Here is a 14729-nt window from a genome sequence, read left to right as displayed (position 1 = left end):
CTGTCAATGGATACTAGAGTTCTTTCCACCTTTGGTTATTGTAAATAATGCTGCTGTGAACTTGGGTGTGAGACTGTTTTGATCAGAGACGTCTAAATTGGTTTGACTCTAAAGAGGTGCCAAGGAATGAAGAAGATGCGATTTTCATAGGAAGATGTGCATCATTAGTTTATGAACAGGCATTCATTTGTATTGCACTAAGAATTTTAGATTTTCTTTAATTAGCTTGAGATTTATCTTTACCTGGCATGTTTTTTCTTCAAAGTAAAAAGTTTTTACTCTGATTACCAGTAATAACATGTATAAAACACAAAGCACCTTTTCATATCCATGATCTCAATTCAATCCAGCAAATATTTATTGAGTACCAGCTGTATGCTAGGAGAGTTGCTGGGGATGAGAAACTCACAGTTCTGGGCTCTCAGGAAGCATAAGGCTGGAGGAGGAAGCAGATCCGTGAGCAGGCCATATGGTGCAGTGTGAGAAATTCTACAGTAGGCTCTCTTGTACTGTGGGGACACTTAGGGTATCTGTCTGAGTCTTGTAGCTTAAGGCAGGTTTGTCAGGACAGGAGCTGTCTGACACTGCAAGTGTGGCGCTTACAAGAGTACGTTGGGTCACAAGAACTAGGGAGAATGCGTAGAGTGAGAGAAGGTGAAGAGCAGAGAACAAGAAGTATAGAAACGGGGCTGAAAGAAGTGGCCAGAAGGCAGGAGAAAACCGAGAGAGAGCCATGTTGTGAAAATCATGTGAGCATTTCAGGCAGGAGAGAGGTCATGCAGTCTCAGATGTGACAGAGTGTAAGTGAAAACATAAAGGCGTGCCTTGGTTTAAGTGGCAGTGGGCATTGTTGAGCGTGGCTGGAGAAGTTTCAGGGGTAGGATCTGGTGCTAGATTGCTGCACTGAATCAGATCCACCAGTTTCCAGGTGAGGACTGCAGACCAAAGATAAACATTTTTCTTTTTTCTACCAAGACCCCAATAAAAATAAACACACTTAGCAAAATGAAAAGAATGGGAGAAGGACTATCAGCAAATTTGAGTTCAATAAATTTCTAGAAGATACGTAACCAGAGGGAGGAAGCAGCAGCCCAGAAGCTACAGACCGGTATGACCAAAGGGAAGGGAGTTGCAGGGGCTTTAGACTCAGTCAGACAGTAATGTGGAAGGAGGAGTGAGGAAGGGAAGCAGGAGATTAATTGGATATCTGCCTACCAAATGATGGTATCAACAGACTCTCCGTAGCCTGTCTCCTCCTTCCTTCATCCGCATGGAGAAAGTGCTACAGGCGTTTTACTCCCAGTGGAAAACCAGAAGACGCCTCTAAAGAGACAAAAAAAAAAAAAAAAAAAAAGAAAAGACCTGGGAGGAATTTCACTGCTATGATATATGTGCCTCCACTTTAGTGAGGCTGTCCTCCATTCTAGCATGTGTAGCCTCCTCCTAACAAAGGACAGAGACAGGCATCCCTCCTACTCATCCTGCAACATGACACAGCAATTCCTATCACATGCCTAGAACTTACTGGTGGCCATCCTATTTGTGAGTTAGACCTAGAGGGAAAAGAGACGTTCTTAAAAAGTGAAATACACACTACCCTTGCCCCAGCAATTCCAGGTACCCAAGAGAAGGCAAAACATATGTATGCTGAAAGACTTGTACAGGAATTTTCATAGCAGCTATATTAATAAGAACCAAAATCTTGAAACAATCCAAATGTTCACCAGCACATGAATGGACAAACAAATTGTGCGGTAGCCATACAATGGGATATTACTTATCTAAAAAGGAAGTGAGTAAGTGATGAGCTCAACTACATGGATAACTATCAGAAACTTTATAGAGTTAAAGAAACTAGATATCTAAGACTATATAGTGTACTCCATTTATATAAAATTCTAGAGCAGGCAAGACTGTAGTCACAGAAAGTTGATCACCGGTTGTTTGGGGCTGTCAGTTGGGGTATGATTGACCACAAAAGGGTATGTAGGAACTTTTAGGGTAACAGAAATGTTCTATATTTTGAAGGTGTTTTTAGTTACACGAGTGTACCATTTGTCAATACTCAGTTAACGGGACATTTAAAATGGTTCCATTTTCTCACATGTAAATTATACCTCAAAGTTGATTCATAAGGAAAAATAGAAAAATTAAAAGTTGAAATGAGTGGAGCATAGTATACATAGATTAAATTCTGGTTAGTAGGAGGGACTTTGTTTTAAATGGATGCATCCATAAACAACAACATAAAGGTAATAAGTCATATTAGGGGGGTAACCACCAGAAGATCTAAAAAGAAAAGTAGAGTGGTTGCTCTGAAAAGTGAATAAGAAGGAATGAGAGATTGTTGCTTTTCATTATAAGTCTTTCTCCATTATTTTGCTTTTCTAGTACTTGCATATATGACCGATAAAAAAGAGAAAAATCCATAAGTAGAATTGGAGGTCAGGAAGTAGAGTTCTAAGTACAGACTACTCTTTCAAGTTTAATTAGAAAGGGGAGAAGAAACAGAGTAGTAGTATTGCATGGGAATACCCTCACACCTCCCTTTGAGGGAGATTTTATTTTCATTTATTTTACTAATGAGCATGAGGAATATTATAATTAGAAGGAGTGAATGTCCCTAGTTAAATTAAAGTGTAATTACTCTCTGTCAAAGAAGGATTTTGAAGGCATTATGTGGGGCCCAAATGGAGTGAGCTCATTCCCAGAGCAGAGCAGAGGCAGAGAGCCTCCCACAAGGTCACAGCAAGGCTGTGCATTGCTACAGAGTCCACATACCCATCAGTTGTTTATCTGAGATTGGAGTCATGAAAGACGTGATAAAGGCTGTTCAGAAACCACAGAGTCCTTTCTATTAGACAAAAGGCAAAGTAAGATAGAAGCTCAAACTTGAGTAGGAAGCCCAGGATGTCAGTCAAAGGGTTGCCCCTGGTCGCATTTCTACCAAAAAGAACCAACACTTCTGTGCTACTTTATTTACATTACTTTCTACATTATTTCATGTGATTTTCCTCATAACACTGTAGATATTATCTTTCACAGTAGATACATTTGCCATCTCCATTTTACAGATGAGGACACTGTGGCCCTAAGGAGATTGTGACTTGCTCATGTCACAGAGTCAGTCAATGGTTGAGCTGATCTTAAAGGAAGCACTTGTGAATGGTGAAGCTGCCATGAGGTGTGCAGGCTGCTCAGTCACTGTCTGTTTTGTGCATGCTGCCAAACTGCACAGTTGGCAAAGTGATTTGTTATTTATGTCAGAAGATGGAAACAAGTAGTAAATGTCACATTGGTAATTAAGAGGAAAACCTTGTGACATGAAGACTATTGTTAGCAAGTTAAAAGCTATGGTTAAAGAAAGCCTGTGGGGGTATTATGTTGCCAAAACTAAAGCTTTGAGTAAGGCCCAAAAGGGCTTTTGCTAGGGCTACAGAGAATGGGGCAAAATCAGAGAAGCAGTGATGAAACGAGATACCCAGAAGCAAGCCCCTGAACAGAAATTTTCCTTGGCTGCAGCATCCCCTTTGCTTACCTTGATTACCTTTATGCCTGGGACTGAGATAGAGGAGATTTCAGCCTTGGAATCCTGAATTCATTATCTTTTTCCTACTTACTAACATATTTAGTCTTTCATGCTTTATTCAACAACTACTTACTGAGCAATAACACAAGTCTGTCTTTTTTTAAATATTTATTTATTTATTTATTAAGACAGAGTCTCGCTCTGTCGCCCAGGCTGGAGTGATGTCAGCTCACTGCAAGCTCCGCCTCCTGGGTTCCTGCCATTCTCCTGCCTCCGCCTCCCGAGTAGCTGGGACTACAGGCGCCTGCCACTGCGCCCGGCTAATTTTTTGTATTTTTAGTAGAAACGGGGTTTCATCGTGTTAGCCAGGATGGTCTCGATCTCCTGAGTCGTGATCCACCTGCCTCGGCCTCCCAAAGTGCTGAGATTACAGGCATGAGCCATCGCGCCCGGTGAAGCCTGTTTTTTAAATTATGTTCATTCTGCCCCTTATTCAGTTTTTCTCAACTGAATAATCCATTCTCTTGTTAGTTCATGACGGGTTCCATTCTGTTCAGCACTCTTTTCCCTGTTTCGTTTCTGTTTTCAGAAACGAAGGGTTTCATCACTTTTAGTCTTTCATCTAAAAGTTGATTGGCAGAGTATTCCCAGAACAACTTCTCTTTCCTTTCTCTACCTCTCTAATAATGCACTGTTTTATAAAAAAGGAAAAAAAATAAAAAGGAGGGGAGAAAGGAAAGAGAGAAAGGAAGGAAGGAAGGCATGCAAAGGAAAGAAGGAAGGAAGAAAGGAGGACAAAGGGAGGAAAAGAGAGAGAAAGAAAAAGAAAACACCTTTTAGCCGTTTATTGTCCCCCTTCCTGCCTCAGTATCAGCCTTTGGTCTATTCTGGAAGTCCTGTGTTTGTCTTTGTCCAGGAGGCTTTCTTTTATCCCTTCCGCAGTCTTTAATGTTGCTTGTTTAACGACTCACCATTTTTCTCTTGAAAATTCTGGGAAGCTTTTTTTTTTTTTTTTATAGAAGTGTCAAGTTCAGCTGTTTTAACTAATTTAATACAACCATGTTTCTCTCCTCTCCCTCTGGGATCACCAGAAACTAATTGGGAGATTGTATTGTTTTGCCACAGAAAAACTTCTACCCAAACCTGGGAAAAGCAGGTTAAGTTAAACAATGATTGGGAAAAGTTAAGGATTATTGAGAAAGGTATTAAATTGATGATAATGATATTACTAGTAGAGTATCATTTATTGTATGCAGTGTATTAGGAATTGTACTTATGTTATCTCGCGGATTCTCATGAAATGATGTGGAGAAAATATTAACAATTTCTATTTTACAGAGTAGAAACTGGTTCTGAAAGACTGATTGCACAATAATGTGGCATAGCTAGGTTTATTTTTTGCATTGTGTATGTGTTTAATATATCGATCACTTTTCAGAAAAAAAATACATATTGAACACTCACCATACGTAGAGCATTCCCAGACATTGTCAAGTACCAGAGATGAATGGGACTTAAGACTTGATGATGCTCCATCTCTGGAGATAGATAGCTGCTTCATCAAGAATGTAAACATAAGGATTTATAACTGGTATGGAACATTCCAGTCCTGGAAGTGTATGACTCTTAATGGATCACTGCTTTCAGGGAGGTTATGGCCTAATGTAGGTTTAAAGACATAATGATCATGATTATAGTATAAGGCAACATGTGGTTAAGGGCGATAAGAATACAGAAGGGAGGCTGCTTCACTTAAGCCTTCAGTGACAGAAAACATTATGCCAAGTCTGGCATTTGAACTTGGCCTTGAACAAAAGGTGTAATTTCTTTTTTTTTTTTTTAATTATACTTTTAAGTTCTAGGGTACATGTGCACAATGTGCAGGTTTGTTACATATGTATACATGTGCTATGTTGGTGTGCTGCACCTATTAACTTGTCATTTACATTAGATATATCTCCTAATGCTATCCCTCCCTGCTCCCCCTACCCCATGACAGGCCGCGGTGTGTGATGTTCCCCACCCTGTGTCCAGGTGTTCTCATTGTTCAATTCCCATCTATGAGTGAGAACATGCAGTGTTGGTTTTCTGTCCTTGCAATAGTTTGCTCAGAATTATGGTTTCCAGCTTCATCCATGTCCCTACAAAGGAAACGAACTCATCCTTTTTTATGACTGCATAGTATTCCATGGTGTATATGTGCCACATTTTCATCTGTCTGTCTAAAATAGTCTTCCCAAACCTGTAAGTCCCCTAATTAAAATTACGACAAAAGGTGTACAGCCTTGTTTCTCTCATCTCCCTCTGGGATCACCAGAAACTATTGTTTTGCCACAGAAAAACTTCTACCCAAAAGGTATAATTTCAGTTAGGGCACTTACAGGTTTGGGAAGACTATTTTAGACAGGCAGATGGACATGAGCAAAGTCATAGAAGTAAAAAGCCCAATGCATATGTGCATGATATGTGATAAATAATTTGGATTTCAGAATCTATAGATTTTGGATAAAGTCTATAAAACCATAGATTTTGGATAAAGAAATTTCTAGAAAATAGCCTTTGGGAGGCTTAAGTTTTTTATTTTGATATAGTCCATTTTATTTTACATTTATTACCTGTGTTTGCTTGATATGTTTTTATTATTTTTGTTTTCCCTTCTTCTCATGGGTGTTGATGCTTGGTACATTTTAAAAGAGCTAGCGCAAGCTTGCATTTAACGTCTATCATGACGTTCCTCTTGATATTTGTGTGGTACCTCCACCCTTATTCTTAATATTCCTTTACATAGCCATCATGGAATAAACAGCACAAAACGGCAAGAAAAAAACAATACAAAAGCATAAAACAAACAATGAGCATCATTCAAACCAAGGGAAACAGAATGACACATCAGCACTTATAGGCGGAGAATGCATTTATAACCACCACCACCCCGTATAGCCATGAGAAAAGGGTGTTAATTTTATGTTTCAGCGCTTTAAATAATTTATGTATACATATTAAAATACTATTAATGCTATTCAGGGTAAAAATATGCTATAGAAATATTTTGTGATAATATTTTTTATAGTGGGAGCTGCCCTGAATATACAGTGAGCCTGTGCCCTGATTTCCCGGAGACATTCCTGATTTATGCCTGTTGTCCTGCTATAACCGTCACACCCCCGTCTATACAACATTAAAGATCCAAAGTGGATAAGAAGATGATAAAGGCACAGCCGGTGAATAAGTTATGTTAAACCTTAGTTTACCTCTTTCTCAGTGTTTCATCATTGGGGATCAAACCCCCGTAGGTTAAACGGGGCGCTTGCTCTGAGAAACTTCTCAAAGGCAAGTATAAGAAACTTCAGATCTCTGTTCATCAGGCTGATGGCACTGAACAAATCTACATAAATTTCCCACACATTCTGTTGGTCATTCCTGATGAAATATCTCCTTGCTCTGTCTCCTTTGTCTCTTATCATACTGTCTAAAAGATGCCCTCTTTAAGAGAAGAAGTTGATTGCAGGGTCACGGGACTAGGGTCAGGATGGAGAGACAAAAATGAAATCTGAGTTGGTGAAGTTAGGCTTTCTAAATGGAATTGCCCCTGATTGATGCTGCAATGTGGTATTTTTGTTGTTGCTAAGTTAGAATTCTAAGGTCTTTCCTTTGTATCCTGTGTAGCAGTAATGGCATATAGTGCCTCTATGAACCATGTGGTGCTGGTCTGATGGGCAGGATGGGTTCATGCATCTTCATAAACATCTAGTTTATTGCGAGGAAAAGGCTTGGATAATGGTGGGGAAGTAGGGGGAAATGTACGTCAAGATTCAGAACTAAAGCACCGTACGATAGGGTTCACATGTCAAAACATTATTGTACTTTTTTCTGCTTCCTGTTTGTGAGAATGTTGCATTTAAGTTTTGAGTTTCCAGTTACTCTTATGTGAAGTATATTTGAAAAGCTGTGGTGTTTCTTGTCATTTTGCTGATATTACGAACTGTCCGGCAGAGCTCCCTTTCTCGGGTGCCAGGGTTATTGGAATTGTGCTCCTACACTGGTTCCCCTTCATGACGAATTTTATTCCTAAACTCCTTTGTGTTAATAGTATAATTAGCAATTTCAGCCATTCCATGCTTTTTATTCACGGGAGTGGAATGTTGCCCTTTTGTCCTCACTATTTTATTGCTTTGTGAATCCTGAAGTGATGGGAATCTGTCCCAGAATTTGAGAGAGGAGTGGGAGCTGACTGCCCCGTGAATGTAGTCTGGTGTATATCTGTAATGCTTATAGTGTTGTGGTGACTGCCGTGGGTTTTTAGAATACTTTTGAGAGATTTGTCACCTATTATTAATAGTTTCAGGTTAATAAGTATAGCTTCTTAAACAATAAAGACTATTGTTAGGGCATTAGATAGTGTATCTGTTTATAGCCATAGTACTCTCTGTTTCAAATATTATCTTCAGAGCAGATTTTACCAAACTGAAACTGAGACTCAGGAAGGATGCACTGCAGTCAGTGTATTCAGCTGAAACTACTGGTGTGAGTTCAGTGTTTCTCTTTTTTTTTTTTTTTTTTTGAGGCGGAGTCTCGCTCTGTCGCCCAGGCTGGAGTGCAGTGGCGCGATCTCGGCTCACTGCAAGCTCCGCCTCCCGGGTTTACGCCATTCTCCTGCCTCAGCCTCCCGAGTAGCTGGGACTACAGGCGCCGCCACCACGCCCGGCTAATTTTTTGTATTTTTAGTAGAGACGGGGTTTCACTGTGTTAGCCAGGATGGTCTCGATCTCCTGACCTCGTGATCCGCCCGTCTCGGCCTCCCAAAGTGCTGGGATTACAGGCTTGAGCCACCGCGCCCGGCCAAGTTCAGTGTTTCTCTTGAGAACCTGTGGCATCAGGTATGCTTTTTAACAGCCATGTGAAAGATACCCTGCCCAGGCCATAAAACTGTTCAGCTGACAGAGCTAATTTAGTATTTTCTTCTTTTGATCTTTACACTTTATCTTCGTTTATAGCAGGTCATAAACTTTATAGAGTATTGCCTTTTATATGGCATACTGAAAATGCATTTTTAAAACTAGAGAAAAAAATTCATTTGAGGTAATTTTCATAACTATAAAAACATATATTCAGATTTATGTTCTAAATCCATGTGTAGTGAGGTGGGTAGAGTAGTCAGGATCATCAGTTTGATTGAGCTGCAGTTTGATTTGATGGCACTATTCATTTGGACTTTAATTTTTTCCCGCATGCACCATTGTTATACCTTATTGAAATACAAATGACAACCAACGTGTTTATCATTTCTCTTTCGATATAATGAGAACTCAAAAAAAAAGAGAGAACTCATGATTCTATTCAATAGTGTTTGTATATCCTAAATGTAATTAATGTGTCATAAAACATCTGTACTCTTACAACGAATACCAAACTTTATTAAAATCAATGACTCTCAGACTTTTTCTGCCCCAGTACCTCGAACAGGTATGACCTGCTTCTACTGCTCATCACCCTGATAGAGGAGAAATACGATCAACATTTTGTCACCTTGTGCAGGTTGAAAAGGCCTGCTTGGCAATTCCATGTGCCTCCACACATACACTCTTCCCCTCGACCATCACACATGTACATCTTGAGAATTGCTGATTTAAATGATGGCACAATAGTCATGGGAGGGGAGTGGGAACAGCTGAACTCATTTCAAGTTGAAATTTGATGTTCCTTTAACTCTGCTATGTTGAGATGACACCAAGACTTGATTGATGCAAGATATCACAAGTTGGATGCCTTATGGCTCAATTGCATGAAGATGATGAGCTTCACAACGGTTTCCTGCCAATTATGTTAGCTTACATGAGCTGAGAGTAATTTCAGGCCACTGTAAGGAGATGAGTGATCTGTGGAATGCCTTTTATAGACAGACTTTAGATTAAATTTGAGGATGGGTCACCTGGTTTTACAAGCCATTTTTGTTAGACATCAAGTCAGATTTAATATTTTAACCTAAAAGTGATGGCAAAATTCAACAACAAAAATCTGCTAGCATGTAATATTTTCTTTCTTTGTTTTTATTCTTAACAGCTTAATTGAGATAATTCATACCATAAAATTTATCTATTTTAGTTTTTTAATGATTTAATAAATGTTTTAAGTCATTTTGATGATTTTTAGCAAATGAATGGAGTTGGGCAACCATCACCACAATCTATGTTTTAAACATTTCCATCACACAGAAAATACCCGCTACCTGTTCACAATCTGTTCCCATTACCATTCCAAGCCCAGGCAACCACAAATCTGCTTTCTGTCTCTATAGATTTGCCTATTGTGGACATTTCATATAAACAGAAAAATACAAAATGTAATTTTTTTCACCTAACTTCTTCCAGTTAGTGTAACTTTTTATTTTATTTTTATTTTTTTGCCATTCATCTATATTGTAGCATGTAAAAGTACTTTATTCATTGCTGAATAATGCTGCATTGTTTGGATATACCACATTCTATAATCCTTTCTATAATGCTTATAAAAGATTAATCTTTTATGGTCCTTGTTGCTTTTAATCTATCTAGCTCCCCACCTCCTTGCCTAGTTTCCCCCATGGAACCAAGGTCAGATTGAGCTTTTCTGGATTTGACCTCCAGGCTCTATGCTGAAGAGTTTGTACTCCTTCACTCATCTCATCTCTGACTACAGACTTCAGTCCCTGAAGAAGTTGGGATGATTATATCCAGTGTTTTTGTTTTTGTTTTTGTTTTTTTGAGACAGGGTCTTGTCTTTTACCCAGGCTGCAACACAGTGAGGTGATCACCACTGCAGCTTCCACCTTGTAGCCTGAAGTGATCTTCCCAACTCAGTCTCCTGAGTAGTGAGGACCACAGGTGTCTGCCACCACACCCGGGTAATTTTTTTAATTTTTATTTTTTAGAGACAGGGTCTCACTCTGTTGCCCAGGCTGGTCTCAAATTCCTAAGCTCACGAGATCCTTCTGCCTTGGCCTCCCAAAGTGCTGGGATTACAAGCATGATGAGCCACTACACCTGGCCTGGATTGAGGATTTTAATCTCAGGAACTGGTACCAATTTTGGAGTGTCCTCTGAGGCCTCAGGAACAGAATAGAGTTGAAGATTTCTGTGGTAATTATGAAGTCAGCCTTAGAGTTCTGTGGCTAAAACTAGCATAATTTGTAAACATCACATAAATAGCAATATATTACAAATATATTAAAGAAAATACTGAAAGCATTAAGAAAAAATAAGTCATTCATAATTCAGTGTCTCAGTTTGTAGTATTCAGGGAGAACTACTATTCCACATATTGATGTATGTCCTTTTAGCTTTAATTTATGTGCAGACATATACAGTTTTTTTTAAAAGATGGTTTTCTGTAATAACCGTTTCCCTATGTGAGTAAATACTTTTGAAAATATGAAAGTCTTATGAGCAGTGCAAGGTCAGAGATAACCAGGTTCATTCGTGTTTGTGTCTTTCCACAGTGTCGGACTTTTGTCGATGCTATTTCAATAGCAAAGGCCACGAACTGCATGGAGTTTTCTAGGAGGCAGTGCTCCTTAGAACTTCCCGGTCACTTGGTAGTCACAGCTACACTGCCACAAGCCACTCCACAAGTCAGTCAGTATTGTAAACTATATGTAATATTATACCTAATTAATATCTAAATGTTGCAGATTAAACATTCCACAACAAACAAAGTAACATTTAACATCAAGAGGAGAGAGAGAGGAGAAAGGGTTAAGGAAATAGTCCAGGGAAAGTGAGGAAGACAAAAAGAACCTCCCAGTCTGTGCCAGGGCCCATCTGTTTTACAAGAAAGAGTCTTTGATGTGTGCACAGACTTCAGTGGCAGATGCTGGGTGCTTATCAGGAGTGACAGCAAGACAGTGTCAGTAAAGACAGCCATTTTGAGCTGTGAAGTCCTGCTCTTTTTGTGGCTGCAGAGTCCTCCAGTGAGGACTGATAGTGCAAGAGTGTGCCTGTTTATGTCCTTATCTCGTTGGATGCAGTCTTTATATATTAATTTATTAGTCAAAATATCTTGTCCCTGTTGGCAAAGTGTCCTATGAAATGTAAGATGGAGTCTTTTTTCTGAGATGGAGTTACTTGTGTCAAGGGTGCCCTGTATAGTTAGTGTAGCTAGAATGGTGTGAGGGAAAACATGGTGGGGAGAGAATTCAGGGAATAGATATTTGCTGTCACTTATGACCTTTGAAAGTCATTGTAAAGAACTGGGAGTTTATTCCAAGTGTAAGTTGAAGCATTAGTTTATTGAGCAGGAAGTTATTTTTTTTGCTTCACATTTTTGACATAACACTGGCCACAGTGTAAAGAACCTATTGGAGGGATCGAGAGAGGGAGCAGGAAGATTGAGGAAGAGGCTTTCGTGGTATTGTAAGCTAGAGATGATGGCAGTTTAGGCTAGGGTAGCAATTCAAAATGGCAACAAGTGGTTGGACTTAGAAAATATTTTCAGAGAGGTTGATAGGATTTCAGAGAGGTAGATTAATATACTGGGAGAAAAAAAGAATCAAGAGCGACTCCTAGTTTTGTTTTTTAATCTTGAGTAACTGAGTGACTAGGAAAGCCATTGCAGAGATCTGGAGAAAGCTCTAAGAGGAGTGAGTTTGGTGAAGGAAGGTGTGGGAGATTAAGATCTGGGTTTTGCATATATAAAATTTAAATTAGGATAGTGCTGGAGGGAGCTATGGGATCTTGGGAGAGTTAGAATGAGAGAAATTACACATTAGTATGGTGAAGGATATGCTTATCTAGAGAAGGAGAAATGGGTGATATCTAAGAGGAAAGGGATAGTTGGAAAAATATAGTCCTTTTGTACAGTGGTCCCCAGTCATTTTGACACCAGCGACCGGTTTCGTGGAAGACAGTTTTTCCACAGATGGGGCGAGGGGTGCAGGGGCTGGCGGGGGTGATATCAGGATGAAACTGTTCTACCTCAGATCATCAGGCATTCATTATATTTTCATAACGGGCACACAACCTAGATCCCTTGCACGCGCAATTCACAATAGAGTTCGTGCTCCTCTGAGAATCTGGTGCCGCCACTCATTTGACAGGAGGTGGAGCTCAGGCAGTAATGCCAGCGATGCAGAGCAGCTGCAAATACAGACAAAGCTTCGCTCATTTCCTGCCGCTCACCTCCTGCTGTGTGGCCCAGTTCCTAACAGGCCATGAACTAGTACTGGTCCAAGGCCTGGGGATTGGAGACCCCAGCTTTAGTGGGAGAGTTGGGATGGGATCCAAAGTAGAAGTGGAGGGGTTTGTTTTAGACAAGAAAGGTACAGGAGGCAATATGGGCACAGATATGAGTGGGTTAGAAAGTTCGGGGTGAGAAGAGGCACTTCTCTTGTGATCACTTTATCAGTGTTTTCTCAATTAAAAAAAAGCAGAGTCATCTGCTGAGATGGGAGGAAGGTGACAGAACTTTGAGGAGAGAAGGACACAATTTGGTTTGACTCAGAGAAGAATAATTCACAAGTGTGCAATCAGGATTGAGACACTGGTGAGAACCAAATCTCATTTGTGCTTATAAGTTTAAAGTGAGTCCAGCGAGGACAGTTGTGAGTTACTGGTGATGATTCCTTGATCTTGGGTGACAGGATGATCTGTTCTCTTCCGTCGTCCTGTTGATTCTAATGCCCATGTTACATTTAACTTTATATTTTAATATTTTGTAGGGCTAGTTTTACTTTATTTTTGTAGAAACTTTTTGTTTCTTTTGGCATTTTGATTTTGCTTTTTAGCTTTTGGTATTGATTATGCTTATTCTATTTTGGGGGAGTCTGATTTTATTAGGTTGGTGCAAAAGTAATTGCAGTTTTTGCCATTTAAAAAAAAAAAAAAAAAAGGCAAAAACCGCAATTACTTTTGCACCAACCTAAATAAGTTCAGATTAAATTTGCTGGGGTAACATAAAACAAAAGAAAATTTTATCATTTCTTCTAATTACAAATTATCTTTAATATTTCATTTAACAAATATTGATTAAATGCCTATAAGACCTTGCATGAGACGTTAGAGGTGCAATGGGAAAAGAGAAAAAAATTATAGTCCCTGCTTCCACAGAGCTTACAGGCCAGCGTAGAGGCTAGCAACCTATGCCCATTAGCCAAATGCAGCCCACCTCTTGTTTTTGTACAGTCTGTGAACTAAAAAAAGTTTTTAATTCAACATTTCATTTTAACATTATTATAGATTCACATGAGGTTGTAAGAAAGAATACAGAGAGATCTCCTATACCCTCTACCTGACTTCCCCCCAGAGGTAACTTTGTGCAGAACTAGAGTATAACATATAGTATAACCAGGATGTTGACATCGAAACTGTCAAAAGACAGAACATTTCTACCAGCACAAAGATCCTTCATGTTGCCCTTTATAGCCCAGGCACTTTGCTCCCACCCAGAAACCCTCCTTAACCCCTGGAACATTTACTGTTTTCCATTTCTGTAGTTGTTACTTCATAAATGTGATATAAAGTAAATCATATAGTATGTAACTTTTTGGAGTTAGCTTTTTTTTTTTCCACTCTCAGAGTAATTCTCTGGTGATTCGTTGTTGCATATTTCAGTCGTTCATTACTTTTTATTGCTGAGTAAATCCATGGTATGGATGTGCCACAGTTTGTTTAATCATTCACCTGTTGAAAGACATCAAGGTTATTTCAAAGTTTTGGCTATTATGAACAAAGATCCTATAAACATTCTTGTGAACATTTTTCTCCCCCTGGCGTGCATGCTCAGAATCATATTTGCGGAGTCTTGTGGTAGTTGCATGCTGAGTTTTAAAAGAAACTGCCACCAGAGTGGTTGTACCAGAGACTGTCAGTCCAGTTTCTCTGCATCCCTGCCAGCATTTGGTGTTGTCACTATTTTTTATTTTAGCTGTTCAAGTGGGTGTGTAGTGATATCTCATTTTGGCTTCAACTTGTATAATGGTTAATGATGTTGAACATTTTTTCATCTGTTTATTTACTATCTGTATATCCTCTTTGATGAAACGTCTGTTCATGTCTTTTGATCATTTTCTAATTGAATTGTTTGTGGAGTCTTTTTACTGTTGAGTTTTGAGAATTTATTCTATATCCTATTCTAGGAAATAGTCCTTTGTGGCTGAATGCAGTGGCTCATGCCTGTAATCCTAACACTTTGAGAGGCCAAAGTGGCAGAATGTTTAAGCCCAAGAGTT

At 39.3% G+C, this 14729-nt stretch overlaps 1 protein-coding gene across 10 annotated transcripts in view; it reads left to right on the top strand.

Moving 5' to 3' along the window:
- PIGN (phosphatidylinositol glycan anchor biosynthesis class N) overlaps nt 1-14729 on the top strand; it is a 138027-nt gene that overhangs the window by 116770 nt on the left and 6528 nt on the right. The window contains exon 29 of one of the 10 annotated variants that reach the window (XM_017951822.3): nt 11004-12421. The exons of the other annotated variants lie outside the window; for them this stretch is intronic. Within the exon in view, the coding sequence (XP_017807311.2) occupies nt 11004-11034 (31 nt within the window). The 3' untranslated portion in view covers nt 11035-12421. Of the gene's footprint in view, nt 1-11003; nt 12422-14729 lie in introns of those variants that run through there. 10 annotated transcript variants of the gene reach the window in all.

Source organism: Papio anubis, chromosome 19 (genome assembly GCF_008728515.1).
Source record: "Papio anubis isolate 15944 chromosome 19, Panubis1.0, whole genome shotgun sequence".
In the NCBI taxonomy this organism is placed as follows: domain Eukaryota; kingdom Metazoa; phylum Chordata; class Mammalia; order Primates; family Cercopithecidae; genus Papio; species Papio anubis.
Note: the sequence above shows the minus strand (reverse complement) of the source record. Positions and strands in the feature narration are given on the sequence as shown.